Here is a 20,383-nt window from a genome sequence, read left to right as displayed (position 1 = left end):
TCTCAAGCCATGGACACCACGAATTCCTGGTGTAAAGCGATGACATTCTGCGATGCAAGGCAGGACAGAGAAGAAACCAATAATGCTGCCTTATGAACTACCAAACGTAGTATTTCAAAAATTAAGGACTATGAAGACATAGCAGATACCTTCTTCCTCTGTGATTCTATCGAAGTGTTAGGAAAAGACATCAGTGATCACTGACTATTAGGAGTTCACCTTGAAATATATTTGGAATACCTTTGTAAGGAAAGGATATACTTAATTTTCCTTTGGATGTATTATTTTCGTAACTCAACAAAGCTTAACGAGGGGAAGTTGTGGGGAGGGGGAGTTGAAAAAGGAGGAGGGAAGTTAGTGGTTTCTGGTAGTTTTCAAGGAGCAGTTTAGTGGTTAAACCGATTTTACTGTTGGCAACACTACACACAACTCACTGAGTAGTTGATAAGCGGAGAGAGTGCAGTGTTTTCACGTTGTTAACATCCGTTCTGTGTTCACCTACGAAATAGTGACCACAGTGTAATTGCCATCTGGAAGTATACAGTTTAATATTACACTGTGTTTAAGGTGTTTATTTAAGGAAACGACGTCTTTTTATAGAATTAAAATCTAGTTTATAGTTACATTCCTATGATTTCAGTTAGCTTCCGGGCACGTTTGAGATACAATTTTAACTTTTTCAACTACTCAAGTTAGTCATGCTGTGAGAACGTTAAGAAAAGTTTGCTAATATTTGCGTAATTCTGATGTATAATACTTTCTTCAAGGCCTGTCGCAGTCAGTTGTTTCCTCATATTTATGTAACTGTGTTGTGTTCTTTTTCTTCTTTAGGAACTGGCTGCTCTGATATTTTCTTAATAGGGCAGCACCTGTATGATGTAATAAGATAATCAGAGAAGCAGAAGTAGAAGATAAATTGTGCGTCTTGTAAGAATTTGTGAAAAAACGCACTAAATTCACGCAAAACCTTAACTTCGGATTTAAATAAGAGATGTAAATTGATACTGCAAACGATATCCAGTAGACACATCGTAGCATATCGGCAAATTTACATCATATGCTTTGGATAGGGCTAAATTATTCATCGAAGAGTACCCTTGGTAGCCGAAGCCACCAACCGTTGACAAAATCTTGATTCGCGGTACTGAAGTAATTTCTAGTGCTCTGCTTCCTATTGAACAAGTAAGTGAAGAAGCACAAGATGTCAGCAATAAAGTGTTGAAACGGTATAAGGAACGTTTTACAAGAAAAATGTGCCAAGAGAGGACTAAGCACGATGTGCTTCAATAGGCTCTTGATTGCATCTGACCCATACATTTCAAGCATGGAAGAATGACACACTGCAAGAAAGACTTTTGAGAAAGAAATTTTAGATACGTTGTTGCCACCAAATATTAACTCTGGTTGTGAAAAAGGTAAAGTAGTAATTCTGTAGTTATGTTTCTGAATAAAAGCATCTGTATACAGTGTTAATTAGGTATGTACAATAAAATGAGCTATTATTTTGTTATAAACATGTGTTTCTGTCAATTATGTTGCAGAAATACCACCAACATAAATTTTGTCAACTTTTGCGTCTTTCAGCCCCACTGTGCGTCGGCAGACCTGAAGATGGCTTTTCCGTGGTTTCCTATTTTCACACCAGGCAAAAACTGGATCTGTGCATTAATTAAGACCACGGATATCCATATTAATTAAATTTGACATCAAAAAATTCACTGAATTGAAACTGAAGCAACATTGGTAGGTGTGTATCGTAGCGTCGCCGAAAAACTCTTTGTATACAGTAAGTAAGACTTTTAATAGGTAACAAAGAAGAAAGGTACCTTTAATGGATCTGGGCTGATGACAGTAACCTGATGACCTCTAGCTGCCAAAGCCTTCATGACCGCTTGATAAGGTAGCTGGTGGCTGATTGACGGTATGGGGAAGATACCCAGAATACGAGCACCATGGCTGCAGCTCAGAAATGTGAGGACTAGTAACAATGAAGCCACCAACCTGTAAAATAAGATGGAAAATATCACTGTTATTGGTAGATGGTTAAACATGGATGATGAAATGATTTTAAGGTACACCACCTTTCCAAAAATGTAGCTATTTTCATACAGATAGGTCAATGTTTGTATTTGGAGACATGACATGGAGCGAAATAAACACAATTTGTTGCGCATTTTGCACTTTTTGTGAGATTACTACATGTTGCCACATTTTCCTTCATATTTCGTGCTTTTATCACTTTTCACCCACTTTTATCTGCATTTTTAAAATAATAGACAGAATTTTTTTCTCTCTTTCAACGAATTTTCTTGGGCAAAAGTTAGCATAAAATCAAAAAAGACAAGTTCATATGTGCCCTAAACTCAATGGACGTAGAAGCCATCAAGCAAGCCCAACAATTACTCAACAACAAAGACCTAGAGTTGGAACTTTTGTCAGTCGAAGTAAATTATTTATTTTACAAACAATCTTTACAAATATGCTAAGTGAAATTTAAGTTAGCGTGCGTGTTCGATTTCATCAACCTTCGACCGCAGAATAGTCTCTTTAATTCCTCTTAAATCTGTGACAAGTTCAGTTACCTTAAATAAATGTTCGTGTTTGATCTTAATAACATTCAACAAGGTGCTTTCACGATTCTTTAATCCCGTCATAGTATCGTAAAACCATTCAAACTTCACTTCAAATTTCATCTCAAGTAAGTCGAGTGTATCTAATATTACTGAGTGAGTGTACCCTGAAACTCGACCTGCCAGACCGTCGAGATCTTCTGCAAATTCCAGATCGCCTACAGCAGCCTCGGGTGGAGTAATACGTGATACATGGTTCGGAGATCGAGAAAAGGTTTTCTGAAACCAATGATGAAATACATTCTCATCTTTCTTAAACGCAGTAAAAGACGACATAAAACGGCAAGGAGTTGAAGATTTAAAGACTTCCTTCCCAACTTCGCAACAATTAACTGATGAAGTAGGAAGTTTAAAAGCAGAATTTCAAGAATCACATGGACATCTTTCTCAAACACAAGTAAGGATAGCTTCAATACAAGATAGTATTCGCAAATCTTTTAAGAATGGTCTTTACAAATTAAATATCGAAGTTGACTTACTAAAAACTCAACAAGAGGAAGCCGACAAGCATGTCAGATCTCATCTGGATAGTGCGCATAAGCAGATTGCCTGCATAAGTTGCGAAGTTGCCGAAGTTAAACAAGACCGCGAAAAAGGCGTTCAGGGTGTAGAAGTTTCCATTTGTGGACAGGTCAAAACCATTAAAGTAGAACTTCAAGGAAAGATTGAGACGCTCAGAGATAAAGTTTCTCAAATCGAAAAAAGCATAACTGTACCTATTTTTCAAAGTACTGGCGGGGAAAATCAAGCCGTCATGTTCGTGACTCGCCAGTTGGTCACCAAAGGACTTCACATCGCTGAGGACATCATGAAGATCGAGTAAATCTATGGGTGAGCCCTCCTGTAAAACTGTGTTCGTGGTCGCTGGAGGATGAGTACATTTCCAATATTTTTGATTGAATATTGTATCACTCTGTAAAATAAAATGATAAATTTTCATGTAGATATAACACAGGTCACCCGTATGATGTTTCAGCGGGATAACAGTATTTGTTTAATGGGTTTTTATAGGAGATATTTCTTCATGGTTGAGGCAACCATATTTCTTTTCTGCTTATTTACAAGGGTTTATAATGCATGACGTAGATTTAAGAACCTTAGATTAACTAAGTGTGAAATGTCGTTTAATAGGGCGTAAATCTTCTGTGTAAATGACTCAGACCATCACCGATTCACTAGCTAACAGGAGTCATCACAAGTTTCATTTTGTTAATTGGACAGTTCACGTAATGAGACAGGAAACCGACGTTTAGAATTTAAGACGTCGGAGACATCGACTGAGACATTGGGATATATATTGCATGCCTATTTAGCCCGGGATTGCTTGGAATAACTTGACCCGTGTAGTAAATTCATCTCCAAAGTAACTTCTTTTCGGTGTATCGAGTGGAAGGAGACAGCTTATTGTCCAGGCTGTGGTTTGGACATGGTCTGGTGAAATGTAGATGAAGCTCCTTTTGAGTTAAATTGATTAGCGCGAGAAATATGCCGCGCCATAGATAAAATAATTAAGGCCGGAGGTACAGTAGATACGAGATGTAATAGGTGGGATAAGCCGCCAGGAAGGGAATGATATATTCCGCTGTGAAAAGACAGATTTAAAAGTATTTCCCTCGAGATAACGATTCCAAGTTACCATTCATTATTAACACCGTCGATTAAGCTCCAGTATTCTGAGATGAATGATCCCACCAATTTCTTCTTCAACTATTTAACCATTTACTGAGTAGCATGTTCACGTCCCAGATACAGTGAAAGTTGGTGCTCACTGTCACTACCGACAGATGGATTGAACCTCCTGCAGCTTCATCTAGTGTATTTAAAGTGCATATGTTTGTCTATTTACTACAGGAGTTGCCAATTGTATATTCATGAGGAATTGGGTGTTTGAATTCGCTCTATGTTTTCGTATACAGGATTGTAACGTTGTATATAATGTCATGTTGGTTTATTTGCTGGAATCAATCAATCAATCAATCAATCAATCAATCAATCAATCAATCAATCAATCAATCAATCAATCAATCAATCAATCAATCAATCAATCAATCAATCAATCAATCAATCAATCAATCAATCAATCAATCAATCAATCAATCAATCAATCAATCAGTCAATCAATCAATCAATCACTATTGATCTGCATTTAGGGCAGTCGCCCAGGTGGCAGATCCTCCATCTGTTGTTTTCCTAGTCTTTTTTAAAATGATTGCAAAGAAATTGGAAATTTATTGAACATCTTCCTTGGTAAGTTATTCCAATCCCTAACTCCCCTTCCTATAAACGAATATTCGCCCCAATTTGTCCTCTTGAATTCCAACTTTATCTTCATATTGTGATCTTTCCTACTTTTAAAGACACCATTCAAACTTATTCGTCTATTGATGTCCTCCCACGCCATCTCTCCACTAACAGCTCGGAACATACCACTTAGTCGAGCAGCTCGTCTCCTTTCTACCAAGTCTTCCCAGCCCAAACTTTGCAACATTTTTGTAACGCTACTCTTTTGTCGGAAATCTCCCAGAACAAATCGAGCTGCTTTTCTTTGGATTTTTTCCAGTTCCTGAATCAAGTAATCCTGGTAAGGGTCCCATACACTGGAACCATACTCAAGTTGAGGTCTCACCAGAGACAAATATGCTCTCTCCTTTACATCCTTACTGCAACCCCTAAATACTCTCATAACCATGTGCAGAGATCTGTACCCTTTATTTACAATCATATTTATGTGATTACCCCAATGAAGATCTTTCCTTATATTTTTACATAGGTATTTACAATGATCCCCAAAGGGAACTTTCACCCCATCAACGCTGTAATTAAAACTGAGAGGACTTTTCCTATTTGTGAAGCTCACAACCTGACTTTTATCCCCATTTATCATCATACCATTGCCTACTGTCTATCTCACAACATTATCGAGGTCATTTTGCAGTTGCTCACAATCTTGTAACTTATTTATTGCTGTGTACAAAATAACATCATCTGCGAAAAGCCTTATCTCTGATTCAACTTCTTTACACATATCATTGATATATATAAGAAAACATAAAGGTCCAATAATACTGCCTTGAGGAATTCCCCTCTTAATTTTTACAGGGACAGATAAAGCTTCACCTACTCTAATTCTCTGAATCCTAATGAAATAAGCGTGCGTATTGTATTGCATATCCAGCAATGATTAATTTAGGGAAATGAAGTGATACGACCTTCAACTATTTGGAAATGTAGTCATAGAAACATACATTTAGTTCAGTTCATCCGATATCGTAACTTGGTATAATTTGAATATATTAATTCTCGACAGGTAAACTGAATTATAGCAGGGTATGTCCATACGAAATAAGTGTGTGTAATCGTGATAGACAATGCGCAATGTGAGAAGCGTAGGCCTAAGTGCAAAGTGTAAATAATTCAAGAGGAAACGCCTCTTTAAGTTTGAAATAGTGTAAATAATTCAAGAGGAAACGCCTCTTTATGAGTGAAATAACTGAACGTAGATTAAGTGTAGAAGTGTAAAAAGAGACCACTAACATTTATCACGTCAAGACCACCCTAAATAGTATTCGTAAAGTGTAGTGTATGGCATATCTTTGTGAATAAGATGTGTTTCACTAGTATAGTAAAGTTGTTATAAATAAGATATAGTTTCTCTTCTCATTAGTAATGTACTGGTGTTTCTCTCATAATTAATATTCCCCTACCATAGAGATTAATAGAAGATTATCGCTCCATCGGACGGTCCATTCAGACCCGTAATGTTCTACCGGCCCATCTAGCGTATTATTCTAGTAGGGGTGATGAGACTTCGATCCCGGTCTGAATTCGAAGCTCATCGGAGGTGCTCCATTCTATTATCATGTTTATGAGCCACGGTAACTTGTTTATGTACTGAGGACTTGGACAGGTACACCATGGATGTCCTGAATGATATGATATATGCCAAAAAGAAATTTTAAGATCTGAATTTACTTTGTGCATCATGGGAAATATGTCTGCAACATATTAATGCATGCTACATTTTAAACTCTTTCAATAACGTTTTTTATTCACTCAACGAGAAACTTATGTCAAGAAATCAGCACGAGCATCGCCTCATTGAATGTAGCAGGGGCGGTGCGTGGTATTGTTGCAGGGTTGCACAACTCCCAGTAATTTTACGCTTCATTTGTCGTCTTTTCTTCCAATTTTGCAGTTTAATAAACCAAACATGTACTCTAAAATGTGTTAAAACCAACCACCTTTCGTCGTTCGATGTACTAATGCTTCGTAACGGACCATTAAACTCCTCCGCCTTCAAATCAAACTCAGGGAGTTGACTTTCCTACGCCAACTCCATAGCGCAGAGCGCGCCGCTATTTAGCTTCAGGAGGGTCGAGCCTAAGCCTGTATACGACGTATAGCATCAGGTAGCAAGCCGAATCGGTCCTAGGGAGTTGCATGAGACCAGCAAGTCCCCTATCGAAAAACAATTCCAAATGTCCCCGTTAGATTGCACCACACTGCAGAGATGACTTCATCTCTGCTTTCTCTCCACTCGCAACGGTAATTTATTTTCCACACCACTAGGGTAAGCTGCACCGCACCATTTACAATGTTACCAACAGTGGTATTTCATGGACAATCATAAACTTTTTTAAATCCCAAAATTTGTTTTGAGGATATACTTTCGGAGGACACGTTTTCTCGTCAGCATAACTTCATGTTATACATTTGCCAACCGTAAAAGGAGCTTTGCGCCTACATTGTCACATGTTGGTAAACGGCTGGACTATTGCGACATGGAGTTGTTGGTGTTAATGTAGACGTTATGTTCACATTTATCACGTGCAGGTCTTGGTATGTTTTCAGGTGAATGAGTGTTTTGGTTCTAGATAGTTTTTTGTGCGTTATTATTATAACTGATGGATTCTAAATTGCGAGTAAGAGTTCGTCACAAAGCTGCCGGTGTTTGTGCAGTTTAGTTTCAACAAATAGTGTATACGTTTTTGGAAAAACTGAAACTACGCCATGAACTATCGTCCATGTGTTTAGCACAAGAATTGAGATCATTGTCGGGTGCTGTTAGTCTAGCAGAGTTTATAATAACCAACAACCCAGAGAGGTCGTTCACAGAACTGAGTGCTTGAAACTGCTGAAGTTTAATTCTTACAATCCCTATGACGTCTGTCACAGCAGAAAGATATTTTTCTACTTTGAATAAAATAGAAACTTTCTTAAGGAATTCTATGACCCAGGAAAGATTGTCGGCCTTGGCAATACTTTCTATAGAAAGAGATCTGGTGATGGAAATCGTAGACTTCAATCTACGGGTGACTGACAAGTTTGCATCAATGAAAACAGAAGGGCGAATTTTCAGTTCAAGTGAGGGAAGAATAACTGGAGTTATACTCTTATTTACTGTGTTTTAATTGCTGTATATATTTCAATTTTAATATGAATGCAGTTCATTACATACGCATACTAGGGATTCTTGTTATTTCTATAAGATTCTCATTTAAAATTGCAACATTGAAAATGTTGGTGCAACACCTAGCTTCAGATACCACCAGCCGCCACTGGAATGTAACTGAAGCAGAATCTATTCGAGACTAAGGACATGGTTTTCCAGATACAAGGAAAGTCCGACTCGAATTGAGAAGAAGAGGTTTTGAAAACTGGATCAAGAAAGAGCATAAAGGCAAATGTGTAGTCCTATTTAAACAGTATACTCCAGCAAAGTCATGGATTCGTAATCATAAAGGATTGTCTTGCAATGGACGGCTTGAGGCAATAAAAATGAATGCCAATGTCGCTGCAGTGCGTACTATACCTGGCAGATCACATGGCAACAGCCTCTGTCGGCGTTGCCACAGAGACTTCGAAACTCTTTCACATATCCTGGGAGCCTGTCCATATGGTGACTTATTACGACCTCACGCCATTATGTAGCCAGATAAATGATAGCTAACGCTTTGAGAGGACAAGGTTATAATGTCTATGAAGAAATACACGGTCTCTCCAAAAGAAGAAGCAACCGACGCATTGACATTATTGCTTTTACTGTATGTCATCCTCTTCTGAAGGTTTCATTATCGATCGAACAATTAGATTTGAGACCAACGAAAACCAGCCAGGAGAGGTCAGTGAGGAAAAAGAAGAATTTGTGAAGAAACGGAGGATTTCTATAAGGAAAAGTATAAGCTCTTATCCATCTCTATAATGGGCTTGATGTTAGGTGCCCAAGGAACCATACCTAAATTTGCTGTCAACTTTTGCAATACCGTACCTTTGAGCTGAATAGAGGTTTCATCTATAACATCGCCTTTACCACACTGAGGAAGTCTATCATGATCTTCAAGAACCATTCTTGTGGACCTCAGATAAATGTTTGACGTGCCTCATTCTATTGCGTACTCTTAACCTCATACTATCTCGTGTATCCATTATTGTTGCTAATAGGCGATTTCAATGCGAGAGTTGGAAATAGAACTGAAGGATACGAAAGGGTGATTGGTAAATGTGGGAAAGATATAGAAGCTAATGGCATAGGAAGCGTTTGCTGGACTACTGTGCTAGTAAGGGTTTAGCAGTTACGAATACATTCTTCAAGCATAAGGCTATTCACCGCTACACATGGGAGGCTACAGGTACCAGATCCGAAATAGACTATATCTCAACCGACTTCGAATTCAGGAATTCTGTTAGGAATGTATGGCTTTTTCGGGGATTTTTCGATTACACATACCATTAGATCTGTAGTGAACTAAGTATCTCCAGGCCTAGGGTAGAGAAAGTGAAATCCGTTTGCAAGCGAATAAAGGTAAAAACACTCCAGGACGAGGAAATTAGACAGATATACATGGATATGATTGGTGAAAAGTTTCTAACAGTGGACAGTAAGCGGGCTCAGGATATAGAAAGAGAATGAGTGGCATACAGGGATGCTGTAGTAGAAACATCTATGGAATGCCAAGGAACAACTGTGTGTAAAGATGGGAAAAAGCGAACATGTTGGTGGAATGATGAAGTGACAGCAGCTCGTAAACATAAAAGTAATCTTATCAGAAATGGCTCCAAACACGTGCCGATGCAGACAGGGAGTTGTACGTGGATGAAAGAAACAGAGGGAAACAAATAGTTGTCGAATCCAAAAATCGTGGGAAGATTTTGTTATAACCTGGAAAGGCTAGGTCAAGCAGCAGGGAATCCTTTCTGGGCAGTAATAAAGAATCTTAGGAAGCGAGGGGAAAAGGAAATGAACAGTGTTTTTGGTAATTCAGGTGAACTCATAATAGATCCCTGGGAATCACTGGACAGGTAATAATAATAATTTCGTGTGGCTATTTCTAGCCGAGTGCAGCCCTTGTAAGGCAGACCCTCCGATGAGGGTGGGCGGCATCTGCCATGTGTAGGTAACTGCGTGTTATTGTGGTGGAGGATAGTGTTACGTGTGGTGTGTGAGTTGCAGGGATGTTGGGGACAGCACAAACACCCAGCCCCCGGGCCATTGGAATTAACCAATGAAGGTTAAAATCCCCGACCCGGCCGGGAATCGAACCTGGGACCCTCTGAACCGAAGGCCAGTACGCTGACCATTCAGCCAACGAGTCGGACACTGGACAGGTGGAGGGAATATTATGAAAATCTTCTCAACGTAAAACGAAATCTTTCTGGTGGTATCGCGAACAACCAAGCTCACGGGGAAGGAGAATAATAAAGCTGGTGAATTTACGTATGAGGAAGTAGAAAGGTTTTAAATAAACTCCATTGTCATAAAGCAGCAAGAATAGATGAGATTAGACCTGAAATGGTGAAGTATAGTGGGAAGGCAGGGATGAAATGGCTTCATAGAGTAGTACGATTAGCATGGAGTGCTGGTGAGGTATCTCCAGATTGGACAAAATCAGTAATTGCACCTATCTATAAGCAAGGGAATAGGAAGGATTGCAACAACTATCGAAGTATCTCATTGATTAGTAAACCGAGCAGAGTATTAAATGATATCTTGGAAGGGAGGGTGCGGTCAGTGGTTGAGGGGAAGTTGGATGAAAACCGGTGTGGTTTCAGACCACATAGGGGCCGTCAGGATCAGAGTTTCAGTATGCGCCAGGTAATTGAAAAATGTTACGAGAGGAATAGACAGTTGCGTTTATGTTTCGTAGATATTGATATAGCATATGACAGGGTACCGAGGGAAAGGATGTTCGCTATACTGGGAGACCATGGAATTAAGTTTAGATCATTAAAATCACTCAAAGACATTTATGTTGACTATTGGGCTGCGGTGAGAAGTAATGGTAGCATGAGTTCTTGTTTCAGTTTTTCTACAGGGGTTAGACAAGGCTGTAACCTTTCACCTTTGTTGTTCGTGGCTTACATGGGTCATCTGATGAAACGTATAAAGTGGTAGGGAGGGATTAAGTTAGGTGGATGTGTAGTAAGCAGTCTGGCCTATGCTGACGACTTGGTCTTAATGGTAGAATGTGCCGAAAGCCTGCAATCTAATAGGTGCAATTATTATGGTATGGAAATTAGCCTTTCGAAGGCTAAATTGATGTCACTAGGTAAGAAATTCAATAAAATTGAATGTCAGATTGGTGATACAAAGCTCGAACAGGTAGATAATTTTAAGTATTTAGGATGTGCGTACTTCCAAGATGGTAATATAGTAAGTGAGATTTAATCTAGGAGTAGTAAAGCTAATGCAGTAAGCTCGCAGTTGCGATCAACAGTGTTCTGTAAGAAGGAAGTCAGCTCCCGGACGAAACTGTATTTACATCGGTCTTTTTCAGAACAACTTTGCTTTACGGGAAGGAAAGCTGGGTGGACTCAGGATATCTTATTCATAAGTTAGAAGAAACAGACATGGAAGTAGTGAGAATAATTACTGATACAAACAGGTGGGAACAATGGCAGCAAGGTACTAGGAATTAGGAGATAAAGACCATATTTCAGGCTAGAACTGCGACTGAACGTTGCCAACGTGCCAGATTAACGGTAAATGTAAGACGTCGTATCGGCAAGTAGGATCCTTAAACACTATGGTTGCCGACACTGAAAAAGAACTGCAAAATACCCAGCAGCAAGAAAAATAACTATAAATCGCTACCTTAACATTACAGGGGAGAAAGGGTAAGGTTGCACCCTTAGGGTATTGCCTTACGTGCTCAGGACTATAAGTTAGGAATGAACTCGATGGATGAAGCTGTACGCATAACCCGGCTTCCGTGATGGGGTCATGTGAGACGAATGGAGTAGGATAGGTTACCTAGGAAAATAATGGACTCTGTTATGGAGGGTAAGAGAAGTAGAGGAAGACCAAGACGACGATGGTTAGACTCCATTTCTAACGATTTAAAGTTCAAACGTATGGAACTAAATGAGGCCACAACACTAGTTGCAAATAGAGGATTGTGGTGACGTTTAGTAAATTCACAGAGGCTTGCAGACTGAATGCTGAAGGACATAACGGTCTATAATGATAATGTATGTCCGGCTCCATGGCTAAATGGTTAGCGTTCTGGCCTTTGGTCACAGGGGACCAGGGTTCGATTCCCGGCAGGGTCGGGAATTTTAACCATCATTGGTTAACTTCGCTGGCACGGGGTCTGGGTGTATGTGTTGTCTTCATCATCATTTCATCCTCATCACGACGCGTAGGTCGCCTACGGGAGACAAATAGAAAGACCTGCATCTGGCGAGCCGAACATGTTCTCGGACACTCCCGGCACTAAAAGCCATACGCCATTTCTGTGATGATGTATGTATGCATGTATGTATGTTACAAGTTGCTTTACGTCGCACCGATACAGATAGGTTTTATGGCGACAATGGGACAGGCATGACCTGGGATTGGGGAGGAAGCGGTCGTGGCCTAAATTAGGGTACAGGCCCAGCATTTATCTGGTGTGAAAATGGGATTCTAAATAAAACCATCTTCAGGGCTGCCAACAGTTGGGTCCGAACCCACTCATTGCTCATTTCTCCGCGCTCCTCACCGCACGGCCAACTCAGCGAGTTTTAATATTCTAATTCTTTATTTCTCATAGTGGATTATCGTAGGGCATTTATTCTCGCTACTTCTCATATCGTACATCATAGTTCCTGGGGCACATGCACTGTAACTGCCCTTCATCTCACAACACATTCTTTACTCCACCTGCCGTTAGTTTCATTAATCTGTCGATTACCTGACAACCGTTGCAAGCTGACACTGACCCACGTACAATCTCATATCAAAAGTTATCAATTAATTAACCAGAAATCAAGGGCATCTTACATAATGTTCCATCAACCTATCTATCTAATATTATAGGTTTGTACAGTATCTCTCTTGCCCAGAATTCTTCGTTCTTGATGTTCCGTGCCTTATTCTCTAATTGTCAGCCGAGCATGCAAATGTTTGTATTGAAATAATCGAGGTGGAAGATTACTGAGACTATGAAGAGGAACAGAATTAATACTCGGAAAATCTGGGAACTGAACAGGTGCAACAAAATTAGACGCAAAGTAATCATTGAAATTGTTCGGTCTATTACTACCACTGGCTAAATTACCACCCCAATTCTTTGTGTTTAGCATACACTTTGTGTTTTTCCTGTTGTTTGTCAGAGACCAGAATCTTTTGCTATTACTAGACAGGCAGAGTTTATGTAGCCCTGGTAATCCCGTTTTACCGAGCTCGATAGCTGCAGTCCCTTAAGTGCGGCCACTGTCCAGTATTCGGGAGATAATAGGTTCGAACCCCACTATCGACAGCCCTGAAAATGGTTTTCCGTGGTTTCCCATTTTCACACCAGGCTGTACCTTAATTAAGGCCACGGCCGCTTCCTTCCCACTCCTAGCCCTTCCTTGTCCCATCCTCGCCATAAGACCTCTCTGTGTCGGTGCGACGTAAAAGCGAGTGGGTAATCCCGTTTTAGAAGCTGTTAATGGTGTTTGCGAAATTCAGAAAAGGTTTAATAGCTGACTTCAGAAGGCGACCTTTTCAAGTCTTTCTAGGCTTTCTTTTTATTCTAGTGATTAACACCCTGAAAATTAACCTTTCGCCAGATGGGTGCACAGTTCCTGGTAAAGAGCCGATGACATCCTGGGGTGCGAGGAGCAGCGATAGAAAGCTTACATTAAACCATTTTTATTACTTTAGTGCACCTTTTGTCATTTTAAATGCCGATTTTCATTATTTTGCTACCTATTGCAATCAAAATAAATGCCTGAACTTTCGGTCTACAACAACAATAATAATAATAAAATAATAATAATAATAATAATAATAATAATAATAATAATAATAATAATAATAATAATAATAATAATAATAATTCTGCCTTGGATGGCGGTACTTTGGTGTTCGCTTAGAAGTTGGATGACCAGAAACCAATCGTTCCTAGATGTAGAAGTCCGGCGACCTGATCCGGGTTGTCTGTGGTAGGTACCAAACCCCCAGTCCCCCTCCCCTCCCCCCAACACATGGCGCAACAGCCCCGAAGTGCCATGGCCTACCAAGCCACCCCTGCTCAGCCGGAAGGCCTGCATATTATGAGGTGTCGTGTGGTCAGCACGACGAACTCTCTCGGCCGTTATTATTGGCTTTCTAGACCGCGTTGTGGTCGGTAGAGAATTCACGAAATCATCTTAGAACACGCTGGATGCTTTCATATGATGCACCGATGGCATTACTCTCAGAACGAACGCTGCGTCCATCATCCACCAACGTCACTGCTCTTGCAACACCTTCTGGGCTAGGAGGCACCTCAACCTGTCAAATGTAAAAGAGAAACTGAAGGAAAATGTTCAGTTGTGACAGATATTGTGTCACACATCGTTAATCCAGCAATAGCCTCCTCCCCAGTATCGTAAAATCTTCAAAGGTTCTATTACTAGTCGATTCAATAAAATTGAGTGTCTAGCACTTAGTGATGAAACGTGGCTCCAGAAGTTCATTTATAATCTTTAAACATCATATTCTTCTTCAAAACTGCAGAATTCACATTATAAACTGCCTTGATGTAAAAATTAACGTAATTAAGAAAACAATACCCTCTAGTAATTGGTGTTTAGCCGTTATGATTTCGTTTTTATAAAGTGATCCGCTTCTTTTTTTTTTTTATAATGTATCACCAGAGACCTTTCACATGGTGTGTCGAAAGGAATTTATTACATCCTTCAAATGCTCAGCTACGAGTGCCGGAACTGAACCTGCGATCTTGCAATTCGAAGAACGACATTCTACTAGTGATCCACAGGGGGGAGGTAAATAGTTAGCATACAATGGCATAGCAATAGGCTACCAAAGGGGCCAAAATGTGAAACGAAACTTTCTCCGTCAATATTAGCTACATCGAAACACGGAACAAATTTGAATCTTTTCTATGTTAGGTACTTTATAGTACGAGAAATAATAATAATAATAATAATAATAATAATAATAATAATAATAATAATAATAATAATAATAATAATAATTTTTTGCTCTTGGTTTTACGTCGCACTGACACAGATACGTCTTATGGTGACGATGGGACAGGAAAGGGCTAGGACTGGGAAGGAAGAGGCTGTGGCCTTAATTAAGGTACAGCCCCAGCAATTGCCCGGTGTGAAAATGGGAAACCACGGAAAACCATCTTCAGGGCTGTCGACAGTGGGGTTCGAACTTACTATAATAATAATAATAATAATAATAATAATAATAATAATAATAATAATAATAATAATAATAATAATACTAATAATAATAATAATTGTACCGGCTGGTACACCTCTACGCCGCACATTTGAATTTTCCGCTTTAAAGTACTTCTCTACAGGATAAACTCTGAACTTAAAAACTGAATCAACTCAACTGTTTATCAGAAGATGTCACTGTGTGTATTTCGATTTGTTTTTGTTTTTCATTGATCAAGAATTGTAGACATTCTCTTATAGATGTCACCGCCTAAAAAACTATGATCATGCACCCTGGTGCGAAGTGAAGGAACTTTTTAGAAGAAATTTTGTATTCATAAATTTTTGTCTTTACTAAATTTCGTTCTTTCGTTGGTGGGTTGGCAATATTAATCCTTTCTTTCCGCCTGTTTTGAACTTAGCCAATCAGTAATTTCTGTAATTAATTTCCCACCAATCATAGGTTTCTTCTTCGATTTTGATGTGTAACTTTTAGCCGACCAATAAACGCATGTGGGTGTGCCTTAATTATTCATGGAAGGTCTCGAATCTTCCACGAGGGTATAAAAACTGCTGATTTTCATGTCTCTCGGCCACTCGAACAACATCTAGCATAGTGTATGGAAGTGTTTTTTTTTTGCTAGGGGCTTTACGTCGCACCGACACAGATAGGTCTTATGGCGACGATGGGGTAGGAAAGGACTTGGAGTTGGATGGAAGCGGCCGTGGCCTTAATTAAGGTACAGCCCCAGCATTTGCCTGGTGTGAAAATGGGAAACCACGGAAAACCATTTTCAGGGCTGCCGATAGTGGGATTCGAACCTACTATCTCCCGGATGCAAGCTCACAGCCGCGTGCCTCTACGCGCACGGCCAACTCGCCCGGTGTATGGAAGTGTAGCAGGGGGCGGGTAGCGCCTCTTTCTTCGAGCAGCAGTTCTTCAACAAGGTAATGGCCGTTTAACACATTTATTTCTTGCTAGCTCAGCAGTCTAACCCGCGGGGCAGGTCCGAAACCTTTAATATGTAACATATCTCTTGAAACATGCAAACCATCTTTTCAGTCTTGGTAAAACTTCATTTTTAACTGTAATTTGGGGATAGGGAGTGCTTTATCCTCTCGAGCTCCCCCTTAATGTTGAGGTGGGGTGACTACGTTTTCGTAACTGATTTTCTTCTCTCCACTAATGTGTTAAAATTTTGTTATACGAGTCACCTCCATAGTATGGGAATAGCCCCTGTTTAATCGTCTAGCGCCACTTAGGTTTTAACAAGCTTTCATGTAGGAGTGCAAGTTCTCGTCTCCATCCTTTTGGCATTGAGGGCCATTTAAATTAGCCCATTATTTTTCTATTAAGGCCCAGTAGGCTGGGTACTAGGTACCCCTGTTTCATTGTATCTTGTGTGTAAAAGCCTGGTATTGCCTTTAATAGGCTTGAAAAATTGAGAGCGAATCAGCTCTTTCTGATGTGGTGTAAGTGCCTCTAGAAGGCCCGACATGGTTGTTGGAGCTAATGCTCCTGGTATGAATGGGTTTCTCTGCCCTTTGATCAAATGTGTGTCTGGATAAAGTTGGGCTAGTAGCCCAAGGATTGTGAAATTTGGGGCTCGAAGCCCAGACCTTGAAAAGGCCCCGAAACTTGTGCTTTCGTTTGTAAAATTATACCTTGTACCTGATTATTGGATAGATGTTGATTGTACTTGTTAATTTTTTTTAATTCTATGTGAATATTGTTAAGTTTTGTCATTTTCAAAAATATAACCTTTAATGAAATTTTAATTCATATTTCGGCTTTGTAGTTAGACCCATTCCAGCCCGCACCTTCTTTTCACCTCTGCTGTTCCACAGATAACCTCGGAACAACAACAACAACAATAATAATAATAATAATAATAATAATAATAAATTTACGAATTGCCTTTTCCTGAGTCCAACAACTGCGAGCATTACTGACGAAGAAATATTGTTCAGTCATCATGGTAACAAACTAAATGGCAAAGATGGTGGTACCGGGCGAGTTGGCCGTGCGTGTAGAGGCGCGCGGCTGTGAGCTTGCATCCGGGAGATAGTAGATTCGAATCCCACTATCGGCAGCCCTGAAGATGGTTTTCCGTGGTTTCCCATATTCACACCAGGCAAATGCTGGGGCTGTACCTTAATTAAGGCCACGGCCGCTTCCTTCCAACTCCTAGGCCTTTCCTATCCCATCGTCGCCATAAGACCTATCTGTGTCGGTGCGACGTAAAGCCCCTAGCAAAAAAAAAAAAAAAAAAAAAGAGATGGTGGTAGTTTGCATGAAGAAGCTATACCAATTGAATGGAGAGTTGCTATAGTAGCTCCAGTGTACGAGGGAAAGTGTGATATACATAAAGCTGGATAATTACAGGCCAGTCACCTTGACAAGTGTAGCATGCAAGCTGTGGAAACGCACTATTTCCGATAACATTAAACATGTTTGCGAAATTACTAACTGGTTTCAAAGAGGGCCTTTCGGGCTTAGGAAAAGTTATTCCAGTGAGGCTCAACTTTCAGCAAAGTTATAGGAGATATTTTAGATTCTGGAGGTCAAATGGACTGAATCGCTATTCAGCTACCCAAAGCTTTTGATAGGTTAGATGATGGGAGACTATTGACGAAAATGGGAGTAATAGAACTAGAGAAAAGTGTGACTCAAAGGGTTACTAAATTTCTAGAAAAATGAACTCAGAGAATTAGAGTAAGCCATCATCTGATCCTGTAATTGTTAAGAGGGGAGTTCCTCAAGGCAATATAATTCGACCTCTGTGTTTCTTATATACGAAAAGATATGACTAAAGAACTGAAATCATAGATACGACTTTTAGGAAGATGTTATACTATATAGAGAAATAAATATGTTGCGGGACTGTCGTTGAGAGCACAAAATGGTACGATAGTAATAAATAAATAAATAAATAAATAAATAAATAAATAAATAAATAAATAAATAAATAAATAAATAAATAAATATTCATAAAGTGGCGTAGTGTTTAGTGTGATTAGATGACACCCCCGGAGGCCCGGATACGATTCCCGGCTCAACCACGAAATTTATATAGCTGTACGAGGACTGGCACGGGGTTCACTTAGCCTCGGGAGGTCAACTGACTAGAGGGAGGCTCGATTCCCACCTTAGCCATCCTATAAGTTGTTATCCGTCGTTTCCCACTTCTCGCGCAGGCAAATGCCGGGATGGTACCTAACTTAAGGCCACGACCACTTCCTTCCCACTTCCTTGTCTATTCGTTCCAATCTACCCATCCCATCACCAGGTCGCTGTTCTACATAGCAGGTGAGGCTGCCTGGGCGAGGTACTGGTCCTCCTCACTAGTTGTTTCCGCGACCCTAAGTCTCACGCTCCAGGACACTGACCATGAGGCGGTAGAGGTGGGATCCCTCGATGAGTCCGTAGGAAAGGCCAACCGTGAACGGTGAACCGATTAAGAAAGAAAGTAAGAAAGAAAAAAAAAGAAAGAAAGAAAGGAAGAATACGTCATAAAAATGTGTGAGTATAGTATATTTGATTATGTTTTGTACACCTATTTGGTTGATTAATTTACTCAATAGCGCTTAGTTGCCTGCCTATTTCCTGATTTTAGTGCCAATAAATCTGAACTCTAGACGCGATAAAACGACCCAACTCCACTTATATATCAACTCGCCTGGCAACAGCTCAGTAAAATCAGATTAAAAGCAAGGAAGTTTATAGCTCGTGTGACGGTTTATATCGTAACCTAGTCACGAAACATCCAGTTTCACGTTGACATCGAACCACAAGTATGTGACTTCTCCTTTCAAAACCTTACATGCATTGGTTGGGGATCGAACCGCAATCGTCTTGGTGAAGAAACCAACAACATCGCCATGGAACAGTACGTTAAATATGACGATAAACACATAAATTTATATTATAATAATTTGGTCGACCTTATCAACGTCACAGTATGCTACACTGAAACGTAAACTCACCTCATTGTGGAGTTTAGTCTGTGGAGTGACACGCACGAGCTGTGGGTGTTTACAGGCCCCTGCTTTCAGGATCTCATTCGGGCAGTCAACTGATAAACCACGTGTCGACTGCCAAGGCTAATCAGATTTTATCACGAGATGGCGACTGTGGAGCCGCACACTACCTCTATGTAGCAGCTCAAGAGGATGGATAGACAGATAACAGGGTTGTCCATTTTAGGCTCTCTGAGGTCAGACTTGGCATTTCGAGATCCTATATAACACCGTATATTTTAGATACAACAGGATTTGGCAACTTCTAGTGGCCGTGCGTTCACAATGGTGATCCAGCCGTTTAGTCTTAATCACTCCTTTCCATTGGTACGACTGTCGAGCTTGGACCTTTGTGTACCTTCCTCTCGCCCCGTTCACTTCCTCAAGCGAATGACACTCAGGAGACGACGTCGGCTATATTCGCTGCCACTCGGCTCATAGTGCCGAACGCATCGCGTCGTCACAAGTCCCGCTCACGTTAGATTCTTTGATATGCTTGGAGTGAAATGATTAATTAACCTCGTGTATTATTTAATTCTATAGTGTAGTCACCAATTCCACTCACCTTCGATTTCTTAGGATTCTTGGAGTGAAATGATCAGTTAAGCTAATGTATTAGTGAATTACAAAATACTTATGAATAATTTTGTGTGCCCAGTATGTTTTATCCGTACTCCTTTAATTATAGACATGACTTTCTTTCCTTTCTTGGGGCCTAAGACCTAGATGTTAGGTCTCTTTAAACAACAAGCATCATCACCATCATCATCTTTCCTTTCTTGAAGTGTATGCCCGCGCAAAAGAATGCTTTCTTTCAATCTGTAGTTTGTGATAGTCAGATGAAGTTTGTTAAAACGAAGACTTGAGTTTTTTCTTTGAGAATTTTGGAGTGAAATTATTAATTAAGCTAGTGTGTCATTTAATTTTTATGTAATCAGGAATAACTTTGTGTGCTCAGTATGTTCTACACGGTTTAATTATAGACAACTGAACCATCATTTTAAGATGAAACATTGAAGAAGGGATATTTACTGTATATGCAACTTCTGCATCTACAATATTGTATGCGTCTCCACCATAACGATATG

At 39.9% G+C, this 20,383-nt stretch overlaps 1 protein-coding gene across 1 annotated transcript in view; it reads right to left on the bottom strand.

The window, feature by feature from the left end:
- The window catches only part of LOC136866011 (UDP-glucosyltransferase 2), a 98,115-nt gene extending 78,759 nt beyond the window's left edge, over positions 1 to 19,356 (bottom strand). Inside the window, exons 1-2 of the mRNA XM_067142622.2 lie at positions 19,263 to 19,356; positions 1,827 to 2,001 (exon numbers count right to left, since the gene is read on the bottom strand). Of these exons, the coding sequence (XP_066998723.2) occupies positions 1,827 to 2,001; positions 19,263 to 19,267 (180 nt within the window). The 5' untranslated portion in view covers positions 19,268 to 19,356. The remainder of the gene's footprint in view (positions 1 to 1,826; positions 2,002 to 19,262) is intronic.
- Positions 19,357 to 20,383: the final 1,027 nt, after the last annotated feature.

Source organism: Anabrus simplex, chromosome 3 (assembly GCF_040414725.1).
Source record: "Anabrus simplex isolate iqAnaSimp1 chromosome 3, ASM4041472v1, whole genome shotgun sequence".
Classification (NCBI taxonomy): domain Eukaryota; kingdom Metazoa; phylum Arthropoda; class Insecta; order Orthoptera; family Tettigoniidae; genus Anabrus; species Anabrus simplex.
The sequence above is the reverse complement of the archived record's forward strand: the minus strand, read 5'-3'. Positions and strand labels throughout refer to the sequence as shown.